Consider the following 12,927-nt stretch of genomic DNA (forward strand, 5'->3'; position numbering starts at 1 on the left):
CAACTTGAGTTATGAACAGCAGTATCGCAGTCGCTCTATGGATTGCAATGCTAACTTTTGTTGCGCACTAGTGGAGCCAGACGCACTTTGGTCACGCACTGAGGGTACACGGACTGAGACTTTTAACCACTGAATTAGCAGCAATAGTTGGTATAATGTTTTTTTTTTAAATCAGTGATACTTTTAGTGAATTTTATATATGGCGTTATTGTGTACTTCAGTAAAGTTATTAGTTTTGAGCATTGGAAAATTTTTCGATCAACGCAATTATCGAAAATGATCAAATTTTATCGCAGTTTTTGATGCCCATCATGTGCAATTGGGGAGTGCGACTCAAAAAGCAGGCCCCTGATGGTTTCTTGCTTGCAAAAAGCCGTTTTCTTCGTTGGACTTCTTGGATCTGAACCGAATTTCCAGATCCTGGCAGACTCTTGAGTGGGCTGAACAGACTTCTCAGACCATACATAGTCCGGCCATACTCTTTGGAAGGGTAGCAGCCAACTACTTGTGCGCGAACCTAGCTGGTCTAATTAGAGCTGGCTGGTGTCGCGCACCTCATCCAGGGTACCATGGCTTCTCTTTCTTTTGGCTCTCTTTTTTACCACTGATTTTTTAAAAGCTGATGCCAAACTGACTGCACTTTTATATAATTTTCGGTTGACCTTTTTTAGATTAATTCCAAATAGATGCGTGCGTTCTAAAATGGACTTTCACTTTGATTGATTTGCATATAGTGATATTAGACCAGTGGTCTTGCAACGAATTATTTTCTTAGCAACACCTTTTTTTTTCGATGCAGTCACAACAAAATGTGCAAAAATTATGAGTTTTGATTTTGAAATACAATTTCCAAGGCAACCAAAAAATTATTACACTTGTTTGTGCAGTCAATATTGATTGCCACGATTTTGGACAAGGTTCTACTTGAATAATATACTGTTTATGAATGTTTCTGTTGCCTTTTTGCACTTAGAAACTCTAAAAAACTCTAAGTTCTATCACGGGACAATTAATATAGACACAAAGTCTGTTCATCAAATATTGGTTGACCACGGTCTTTTCATAAGTTGACCTCTCAATTACGGTTGTGTTTAAAAATTGTCCCCCCGCTCTCAAAATTTTGTTCAGGTGAAACCCTTCAAGTTTTCATACTTTTTATGCCCCCAATGACCATTTGCGTGTTTTTATAGCACGTTACTTTGTAAGAAATAGCACGTGCAGCCTTGAAGAGTAGAATGAAGTGTCCACTAAGCTAGCGGGGATACAACAGAATAGATCCTATAAAATATGTGTTGTTATATAGGACGCTACTACGTATAGAATAGCACGTCTCAAAGTTTATCTGCTCACTAAGCTGCTGGTGGTGGTGGGGTGGGGGACATAATAGATCTAAAAAAATTTGAACAAACACCTTTTTGTGAAACAAAAGTCATTTCCCTATAGGACTGCTTTAGAAAACTCAATTTTTGACAAAAAAACTATGCTGACTCGGTAGGTAAGATAGTTTTCAAACTCAGTCATTTTATTGCCACTTTTATGCGCGATTTCCAATATTAACCTCAAGAACATAATTTCTAGTTTTCATAAAATCCCTTTTTTGGATGATACTGGCTCTGATACATGACATTGGATGGGAAAAGTGATTGATTTTTCCGTAGATGAAAAAACTCCACTTTTGTAATGACTCTTTAAAAAACAAGGCGGCTCGGTAATGTGCGATCGCATATAAGGTTCCGACCCCGTTCATCCACAATTTTGGCATAATTGTCTACCAAGTATTTTTCAAAAAAACTGGTGTATGAACGAAAAGATAGCCTCCAAAGCAAAAAACTCAGTGGAGTAAAAAATGATGCATTAGATTGATGAGATATGTCGATATTAAGAAAGCGAGCGAAGACGAACGGCAAAATCAAACAACAACAACAAACATTAATTACATCAAAAATTTATGTCCGTTTTAAAAAACAAAACTTAATAACAAGGTCAAAATGGCGTCAGATAAAACACAAATTACACAAAATAACTGGTAATTTACAAGAAGAAAATAGTTACTCACCAGTTCATAATAAAGCTTGATAACAGTTCGACAAAAAATAACAGCAATTTTAAAGTTAGAAAATTAGCTGAATCTTTTTTAAAAAAAAAAACAATTAATTTCAAAGTAATGAGAACCATTAGGAATCAACAAAAATATCCCATAGGTTTACAATTACCAATGCTTCTAAGGGAAGTAATTAAGAATTCTTCGTATTCAATTTTTTATGCAGTTACAAAAAGAACAACAAATAGACAACAAACTAAAAATCAATTAAAACTTGCCAGAAACTGCTTTGGAAGCTGAAAAGCCATACTTTGTCGCGGAAAATATGTTCGATTGCACCTTCGTCGAACCCTGATAATGTATTATGTGGCCACTCATTAATGGAAATAAGCAACAATTAAATAAAAAGAAAAAAATGCAAAATTATGTAATACTTAATCTTTTTTTCGAAAAAAAATTATTTCCAAAGACATGAAAGCCATTAATTACTAAATGAAAAAATTGAATAGGTTCGTCCATTCCTCCGAAACAAAACCTTGGGACCTGCAATTATCCAGAATATATCTTACGTCTACAAAAATAACGTCAAATATGACGAAAATCAAAAATTCATTTACATTTTTTTGTGAAAAACCCGTGTGGAAGCCAGTAAAGTCATAACGAATACTCTTAAAACATTAGATTTTGTGACACCAATCCCTTTTGACACCCTTCCCTTGAAATGTATTATGTGATGTATCACTAATGAAACTAGGTAACAATTAGATCAAAAAGAAAAAAAAGCAAGATTATGTAATACATGTTTTTATCGAAAAAACGTTAATTCCAAAGATATGAAAGCCATTAATTACCAAATGAAAAATTAAACAGGTTTGTTTATTCTTCCAAAAGAAGGCCTCGAGAACTGCAATTATCCAGAAAATGTCTTACATCTACAAAAAGAACGTCAAAAATGACAAAAATCAAAAATTAAATTACTTTTTTTTGTGAAAAACCCGTGTCGAAGCCAGTAAAGACATAACGAATTCTTTAAAAACATTAAATTTTGTGACACCAATCCCTTTTGACACCTTCCCTTGACAAAAATTGGTCGTCTTTAACCTTTAATTAACGAGGCCAGGTAACAAACAGACAATAAAAGGAACAAAATTGCGAAGTTGAAATGTTTTTTTTTCATTTTGGAAAACAATGGTTTTCAAAGTAATGAAAGGCATTATCTATCTTCTAATATCAGAATATCGGCTCAGCTACTCTTACAAGAAAAACCAATCCAACTGGGTCATTGAACAAGAAATTAAATACGACTAAAAGGACAAAGCAAAAACGACAGTTAAAGACAAAATTAAAAAATTCAATTAAATTCTTCGAGAAAGTATTGTCGAAGCGGTAAAAAACCACAATCTATATCTTTAAGGAGTTAAATTTTATCAATTATGCGTTATTTTGAACGCCCAAAATGTGATATATGAACTGACAATAACGTGATAATTTGACAATACTAGAAAACATGAAAAACGGGCAAATAACTAAATATTAAAAAAAACAGTGAAATCTAGTAGTATCAAAGCCAGAACACCAATACTTAAGGCATGAAACCGCAAAAAGACTAAGTTTGAATTCAACAGAAAGAGGGAGCACTCTTTGATTGCTAACACTAAGCTACAAGCTGACCAAATTAAGAGAAAAAGGGAGGCAATGTTCAATAACCCATTTTTTATTTAAAAGTTAAATATTTTAAAAGCCAAAACGACCATAAGCTTTCCAGCAGTCAACTAGATAAATTAATTTCAAGTTAATTAGGAATCCAATAGGACCAATCACTCGTGAGCTTTGATTTGAAATGTTCTGTTATTTAATTAATCGAATTATTTTTGGATTGTAACGGTCCAAGATTGGTACAGAACTAGTCTTGCTAATGCTCATTGTCCATTAGGAATGTTTATTTTTGGAATGTCATTGATATAGATATTTTGTTAGTTAAAAAATCGAAATTAAATGCTTCGTTTGTGACAATCAACGAATAAAGTTAGCAAAAACGGCAAAGTTTTATTTACAGAGCACTCTCAACGGAAGTGGAAGTAGACTTAGCCTCTTTTTTAGACTACAAAGATTGTGTTAGAGGTGTTTGGGTGTGCACTTCATGCAAATTTAATCAGAGTGGACTAAAGAAACTTACTGCGTGCTGGTTTTGATGAAAAAGTCTGAATTTTGTGAAATATTTAGCCGGAATTTGTGACAAAAAAATTCAATGAAAATAGCCGACAATATATTTCGTCTTTAAACGTAAAACCAACAACATTTTCTTGAAAAATTTTATGAACTTTTATCAAAATTGGCGAAATTTTAGTCAAAAATTCCGAAAAAAGGTTAATGAAATCAACGGAATTCACTCTATTTTCTGGAAAGTTTAAACCTCGATATCTCCCTATCAAAAACGAAAATCAAAAAACCTTTTTAATTCCATATTCTCCACTGGACAAGCTTTCTAATGATACCAGTCTCAACTCCCTACGATGAATATATCGATCGGCCAAATTTGACTGAACAAAAAAACCCATTTGAGTATATTGTTCCTCCCCCCTCGAGAGGGGTCGGAACAACAAAGCGCAATTTTTTTTTAACAATTGCACACATTTCGAATCTACTGAAGCTGTATGTAGGAGAACTTCCTTTTTTGATTTTGAGTTTTGCTTGTCTTTTATAATAATAACAACCCCATCTTGAATTCTGAAATAAACAGTTTGACCTTGGGAAATCATGTTTGGTTTCTCGACCTTGAAATGAACTTCGTTGAGCATATTCAAAAAAGACCTACGCTCATTTTTGATAAAGGTGAAAACCATGTTATAAATATAAACATACCCCTCAAACGCGGGATATACCCTGTCGAAAGACAGTACGTCAAGACCGAAGCTTAGCAATGCGGCTCCTGTGAGTCTCAAAATTAGTCGACGAAAGAGAACCAGAAATGATCTATGCCATTGTCTCAAAAAAAGCAATCAGCGAAAAGGTGAAAATAAATGAACGTAATTTAGAAGATTAGACCAGATTAGACGAACAATACACCATTCGTTAACTCTGTTGAACAATTTTTCACCGTTTGTAATATTTCTTCCATAACGAGATTTAAGATGCATTGTAAGTTTTTCAATTCATAAAGCGATTGGAACTTCTGTAGGGTTCTATAGAACGATTAACTCGTCGTTCGCTCCAATTACCTATTCTGACAATAAAAATGCACAAAAATGAACAGAAAGTTGCACAGAAAGTTGGTTAAATGCACGAAATTTTGAACATGAATGACCGAAAGTCTATGAGCGCTTGAAAGTGTGAACAATACCGCAGGAAAGTGTGAATATGAAGGCATCGAAGTGTGAATTTGATTAGTTCTCTATCATCAATATTCTATTCTGTGTACACTTACCAACGTATTTGTGACCAAACTGGTGCTCAGTTACAAGACTGCACGTGCAGGGATCTGAACTCCTCCGACCAAAAATTCCACTGAGGATGTTTGTCAAACTACTCCTCCGTCTACCCGAATGGGGTTTCATCAGGGCATCACCAGCTGACATTTTTCTGTCTATGGGTTTGTGATGGTGGTGGTGGTGATGGTGGGTTGATAGGACGGGAGGGGGTCGCTGTTTGTTGGCCCAGCCTGCAGATGCACGGCGTTCACGTGGAAACAGACTGGCCTGGGTGATCAAAAAGAAGAGTTATAAATACCAACCATATCGAATAATATGTTGACCGAAGGATTTTACCAAAAAAATAGTACAGCGCATATTTTAAAATATTGACCTATAATAACCCAGCTCTCACCAAGCTATAAGCAAATATACTTTATAATTTCTAAAACATGAAAATTAATTCCTTTAATTTTCAATTCCTCCCTGTCGGTTCAATTTAATTTCTGTACGCCACGAACTGTGCATTTGTAACCAATATGAACAAGGAAGTGAAAGTGTTGGTACTATAATACTCCAAGTTTTGTAATCCATATTTTTAAGGAAAAAATAAGAAAAGGGAAATTCATATAAACGACATAGGTGCGTGTCTGTGTAAGGAGTCTAATAACAGAATTCAAAACTATTTCTTACTTTGTCAAAATTGGATCGTGTCAGAAAAAAGGTTTCTTACGCTGAAAAACGTGAAAAAAAACAAGCAAATTTGCTTGATTTTGTCGTGGTTTCTCACGGCCAATGATTTAAATTTGTCTGCGCTTTGTGTTTTCATCTATTGAAAACTGCTTGCAAAAAGTCAATTAAGCAGAAATTAAAGAGATTCTAATTCAATTTTCATTGGACAAAGTTTTGATCTTAACAATAAAGGATTAAAAAGGCAAATCGCTGGTTTGAACGTACTCATAATACTGTAATTAACAAAACTCTCTTTCTAAACTACGTCTTAGATCATTATTATTAGTTGTCTGGTAGGTTAAATTTAAGGACCTGGCAGATTCTGGCAGGCTCTAAAGGACCCTGCATATTCTGGCAGACATTTGGACCAAAATTCTGCAAGATAACCATTTTTTTGCAAGTTCCATCAAAATAAATATTTTCCGTGACATTTTTGTGAAAAATAATTTGTCTGGTAATGATTTCAAAATGAGTCTTTTAATGAGAGTTTTGTAAAAACAACCTGTTCGTCTCAGTTAGCCAGTGTCCTCTAGATGACTATAATTGAATTTGTAATGTGTTATTGTAATAATGAAACTGTAACTATCTCTTTTTTTTCACAGAAAAAAGTTTTAAACAATTAACAATTAGCAAATTTAGCTGCAATCTGTTTCAAATCTCCAGAAAAGGTAAGTTTTAAAATGAAAAGTGGACAATATACCCTATTTGAAATATAACCACATTTTTGAAAAAGTTGAACTGATAAACTCTGGTGGTGGATACTTTTGTTTCAAAAGTCAAAGTGAGCAGAGTATGTATTATCAATCAATTAAAATGCAGCTGTTGACAAACTCTATTATGAAAACCACAAAAAGTATTGAAAAAAGAACGTTTTGAATTATTTAGGTCTGGAGAACATCAGCGTCGCACCTAATTAGAAACAATAAAAATGAAAGCATTCACCCTAATTACAATGTTTAAAAAAAGTGAGCGGAAAAATATCGGAAAAAGATGAACGATGCACATTTTTCTCAAAATTAAATACCGATGCTGTTTTGAATTTGGGAAATTGGAATCCGTGTCCGCGATCTAAGTGTTAAAAAATGTCTTTATTAGTTTTAGGTGATTTGCCTTTTTATAGCCGTTACTCTTACATTTTTGCCTTCAATCTTTACAATTTTTTTCATGACATTATAATTATTCTTGAAAGTGAAGAAATAGTTAACACAGTATTGTAATTAGGGAAAATGTTTTTCAATTGTAACATTAAACTCATTTATTTTGTAGTTAAACAAGTTGCTTCATAAATATAGACAAAGAAGGATCTATGAACTTATCGAAAATTAGACAAAAAAAGAAAAATTTGTTCATTTGTAGATTGAAGCTTTAGTATAAAAATTGCTTATATTCCCCTACTTAGAGACTAAGTAAAAAAAGTAATATCTAATGCAATCAGTCAAATTTCTTTTTGTTTTTTATAGTACTAAATCTTCTCAAGTGTGGAAATACTTGAGGACTGGACGATTTTTTGAAATATTACAAATTTTTGAACAGACTGTTCTCAGTTTTAGAGACAACAGTTTTTAGTATTTTATATATTTCAGTAGTTAGGTGTCTTACTGAGCACGTAACAGGGGGGGGGGCTTTTGGGTGTTATTGGGTTTGCAACGGGTTTTTTTTTCAAATTTTTTGCATTTTTCGGAGTTTTGGAGAGCCAAACACCAAAAAAAATACCAAAATCGAAAAAAACTTTGTCCCGCCGTTCAAACCCACTGACACTCAAATCCCCCGTTGCGTGCCAAGTAAGACACCTTACAACTTATTTCAAATGGCGCACAGTTCACAAGAGAGTTTAACAAATTTCTATATGTTTGAAAAATATTTATAATTAATAAAATGAGAAGCGAGAGGGCAACTAATTTTTGCGTTGTAAGTTTTTAACTTATAAGGGAAACTCAGATTGTTAGTAGAGGCTTTGTTGCTAATGTTGTTTTGACGAATCGTGATCGCGGTTCTTAGAGGTTGACCCCCCACAATACCCCCACAAGCCCCCCCCCCCCCCCTCCAGATCAGTCCCCCTCTCACTTCATCTCCCTTCCCTTATCCCCACCCCTGCAAATCTTTCAGGTCGTAAGGGCATGGTGCATACAAAAACCCCTACCGCAGTTGTCCCCTACGTTTGTTTTTGTTCCATTCTGGTATTTTTCTGAAGTCAATTTTGTCGCACAATTCAGCTCTCCACTTAGAATATGATGTTTTGAGTTTGCAATTTAAAACTTGAAAATGATCAGAACTTTTTTATGGGTGCTCTAAACTGATATGAGTACGTTTGCATAAAAAGAACAAGTTTCTCAGAAAAAAAGAACCTTGAGAGATTATTCTGCTTGTATTCTATTCAAAAGACTCACAATTTCTTCATGGTCTCCAGTAAATTTATGAGGTTTCTCAGAAGAATCAAATTTTTTTTGATGAACTTGACTTTTATGGTGTTCAAAATTTCTGTCTGGCACAGATTAATATGCCCGCCATTAAATGAAAAGATATATGTATATACTGTGAGAATTAAAAAATAAACGTGGATTTCTCACCCATTCTAGCCCATTCTAGTATGATCACTAACCACTTCAAATTTGGAGCGTGAAAATTAAAAATATCGAGAAAATTATTTAATATGGGGAAGCAGGAAGACGGCTTGTTCACCAAATTAAATTTAGGTGCAAATAAATCATATCGAAGCATATCAACCTTTAGAATATGTTGATTTCTAACTAGAATTCGATTTGCATTATAAATGTTAATGCAATTCAAAAGCAATAAAACCAGGATATTAAATTTGTAAATAAATTTGATTTTACGAAGGAGGGAGAATGATTTAACCAAAATATCACACAGAAAAAGCCTCATTTCGATACTAATTGCATATTTATATCGAAGGAGTAAAGACCGAAAATAACTATCATTGCCCAAGTTGAGGAGTCCGCTCAAATTCCGCTCAAAAAAATGCAAGAGATGACCGGAATGAGCGGAATTTGACCGGAATGAGCGGAATCGATAAAAAAAATGCAAGAAATGAGCGGAATTTGAGCGGAACAAAAAATGCAAGGAATGAGCGGAATTTGAGCGGAAAAAAAATGCAAGAAATGAGAGGAATTTGATCGGAATAAAAAATGCAGGAAATGAGCGGAATTTGACATGACCAAACGAGCGGAAACATTGAAATTCCAGAAACAGGGAAAGTATGTACACAAAGTATGTAAAAAAAGTTCAGGTAAATTTACTTGAACCAATTTCAGGTAAATTTTCACCTGAACAAGTTCAGGAGTGGTTATCTGAAAAATTCTACATTGAGCAGTGAAAACTAGTATTCCTGCAAAAATAGACCTCTGGAAAATTGGTTTTCACAAATACAGAAGCGGTAACGACATATGGTCCTCATTAGCTTCCATTTCTTTAAAGTCTTTCAGAATCAGATTGATAATCCTTTTAGTTCGAACTAATTCCATTTTCCTACATAAGCACTGCTTCAAAACCCTGCCAGTCGAACTAAAGTTTATTAGTTTATTTTAGGTACATGTTTCCGAAACAGGGCTCTCTACAAATTATTGGGGACAAAACAAACATTTATAGAAGTATATCCTGCTGTTTATTTAGTTTCGCAAAGTTACGGTTAAATTTAATTTAAAAGTTTTCCACTCTTCAGCCCTACTGATGTTTCTAGATTGAACCAGTAACTTGGGAACCTTTTGGGGTTCCTGAAAAGAAAATCAATACTGAAGTTTCAGAAAAACGGGTTAAAAAAACTTTAACTTCTTTGAATTGTCACAACAGGAAACGCAGTGGTTTTAAAGTGGATCAACTTGAATCCAATCTCTCTTTCTTAAATATTACATCAAAAACTAGTATTCCTGCAAAAATAGACCTCTGGAAAATTTTTTTTTCAATCGGATCTTAGAGTTGTCGAATGCTAACGAAAAGCAACGTAGGAGTCCCACTTTTTGTGTGGGTTGTAGTGGAAAAACAATTTTTGGTTTAGCTTGTATAGAAAAAAAGTTAGTCTCTTAGTTGGATTTTTCGCTTATTTGAAAATTTTATTTTAAAACGTCTTTTTTTTCAATCGGATCTTAGAGTTGTCGAATGCTAACGAAAAGCAACGTAGGAGTCCCACTTTTTGTGTGGGTTGTAGTGGAAAAACAATTTTTGGTTGAGCTTGTATAGAAAAAAAGTTCGACAATGAGAATAGTTGGAACATTATGTGCAGTCGCCCATAAACGAACCTCCTTGTTTCATTCTGGTTTTAATCTTTATTATATTTATTATTATATTTATGACATTATTATACTTTTATTATTATTTTATACTTTGTCTGGTCTGTTTAGTGTTTCTGTTTTGGAGAGAGCTTTTCGAGCCTAGTTTTTTTAGCTAGCTCTGCTCAATTCTCCTATAGTTGTTTGTTTGTAACTCCGCCGTAGCCGGTCCCCAGCCCGGTTGAGAAAAGGAGGAGGGGAACACACCCAAAACATACTGGAAAATCTCAAAGAGTTGTTCGTTAGTTCAACTGTAGATTTTTTCCGACAGTATTTAACCTATTTCAGCTCTCGAAACGTCCTCTGATCAGACAAAAGTGCGGTCGAAACGTCTCTCCGATCATTTCTTGCATTTTTTTTCCGCTCAAATTCCGATCATTTCTTGCATTTTTGATTCCGCTCAAATTCCGCTCATATCTTGCATTTTTGATTCCGCTCAAATTCCGCTCATTTCTTGCATTTTTTATTCCGCTCAAATTCCGCTCATTTCTTGCATTTTTTTTCCGCTCAAATTCCGCTCATTCCGGTCAAAAAAATGTAAGGGCTTTGAGCGGAATTTGCTAAACTGTCCGCTCAAATTCCGCTCATTTCTTGCATTTTTTTTCCGCTCATTCCTCGGCCCGGGTGTAAAAAGTATTGTATGTATTTATTGATTATAAACTAAAGGTGAGATCAATTAGAACTAACTAAATTTAAATAATCTGATCTTTCGAGAAAATAGTTCAAGTTAGAGAATTAATAAATATTGGGGAAAAAAAACAAGAAAATTAGTAGTTTGTAGCGACTGGAAGGGCCAGCTTTTGCTGCATTCATCTTTGTAGGAGTTTGCCTTGCTGTATTTGAGAAGAAGTTATAAATTAGTTTTGTAGTAAGAAGTAAAGTTAGTTCGTAATAGCTTCTCCTTCAGATATCAAAGGTTGCAAAATTTAATATGCATGACACGTGATGGGTACCATCAGAGAATACAAATCAGGAATTATTCTTTTGAAGAGCAGCAAAATATTCTTTCTGAAACTATTATTATTTTTTTTATCAGAAAAAGACTTTCAGTAGAAAAGCAAAAACAAAACTTGATCGTACAAAACATGAGGAACTGACAGTAGAGTGATTGAATTCCTGGAATTTTTCAGAGTATTGGAAGCGTTTTAAGTTGAACAAAAGCAATCATAATTAGTTTGAAGAGCAATTCAAAACATGAAGGAAACATTTAATTTTTGAAATTTCATGAACTAAACCGCTCTTAGTGATTAGAGAAACAATATCATCTAAAAACAGGGAGAAATTTTAAAAATTACTTGGTCGTTATCTTAAAACATTGAAACGACTAAGCAGATGACAAAACAGAAAAGAGTTTGCCAAAAATAGGTTAATCAGCAAGCTACAAAAAGTTTCCAAACGATATCACACGAAGTGTAGCAATTAAGTAGTAGAGTATAAAAAAATAATCAACGGAAAAAAAAAATCTTGACAATTCGACAGCAAAAAGTAAACTGTAATCTTGTTTCCACTCATTAGCCGGCACCTATCTGCTATATGTAAGGGTCAAACACGTTTGATTTGATGAAATTACAGTAATATAACAATAATTTTGTGCAAATTTTTAAAACCAAACGTACTTGGGGTGAAATGTATTGAGGTGAATGTTGAATTAACGAAAAACGATTTTTAGAATACTCCTCCGGTATTGTTTTAAAGTTAATTTGTACTCTACTTGTGTCCATTTTTTGAAAGTAGTTCTCTCTCGTGGTCCAAAAAGCAAAAACATATCTTAAAAAATTGAGAAAAATAGAATAAAATAAGAGTCATAGCAACTCTAAAGCAGCAGAGTAGTACAAAAGTTCACAGAAGCTTTTTACGGGTTTCTATAAAATTTTTGCAAACATCTAAGTTTGTCACTAGGATGAAAATTACAGAAGCAGTAAAACGCAAAACAAGAGGTTAGTATTGCAGCTTTGATTCTATCTTCTCCACTTATGCCAACTTTCAACTTAAGCTGTTCAAATTAAAATTGAAATTTGAAGTAGTAAAGAAACTTAAAGGTTAGCCAAGAACTTTATCTGAAACTCCCCCAATCTCAATGCAAAAGTAGTATAATTAAACAAGTTGTCAAAGGGGCCTTGAACTTAGCTTTAGTACCTGTGCGTTTTTTGAGTCTATGTGTACGTATTTATTTAAGTATTATTATTATTAAATTGACTTGGTACCCGGGGTGCGGGAATCACTTTGTTAAATAATTACAAAAACAGGTCCAATTAGCAGGATACCGATAGTATTTAAAGTTGACAGCCTTTAATTTCAATAGAGAGTTCAACTGTTTCCGAAATAACACTGTTGGACATGTCCACTCAAAAGTGGAGATGTCATTTCGCTGGGTGAGAACATTGGCATATTTCACAACTCTCAAAACAAAATACTCTTCCGATTTGACTGATTTCGTCCAATTAAAATTTGTCCTCAAACTTTG

General features: G+C 33.9%; 1 protein-coding gene across 3 annotated transcripts in view; it reads right to left on the minus strand.

Moving 5' to 3' along the window:
• The window catches only part of LOC142344850 (uncharacterized), a 217,935-nt gene that overhangs the window by 109,807 nt on the left and 95,201 nt on the right, over positions 1-12,927 (minus strand). For all 3 annotated transcript variants that reach the window (XM_075396870.1, XM_075396869.1, XM_075396871.1), the window contains exon 10: positions 5,466-5,736. In XM_075396870.1, the coding sequence (XP_075252985.1) occupies positions 5,466-5,736 (271 nt within the window). The remainder of the gene's footprint in view (positions 1-5,465; positions 5,737-12,927) is intronic.

The sequence above is a fragment of the Convolutriloba macropyga genome, chromosome 8 (assembly GCF_964194025.1).
Source record: "Convolutriloba macropyga chromosome 8, txConMacr16.3, whole genome shotgun sequence".
Classification (NCBI taxonomy): Eukaryota; Metazoa; Xenacoelomorpha; order Acoela; family Convolutidae; genus Convolutriloba; species Convolutriloba macropyga.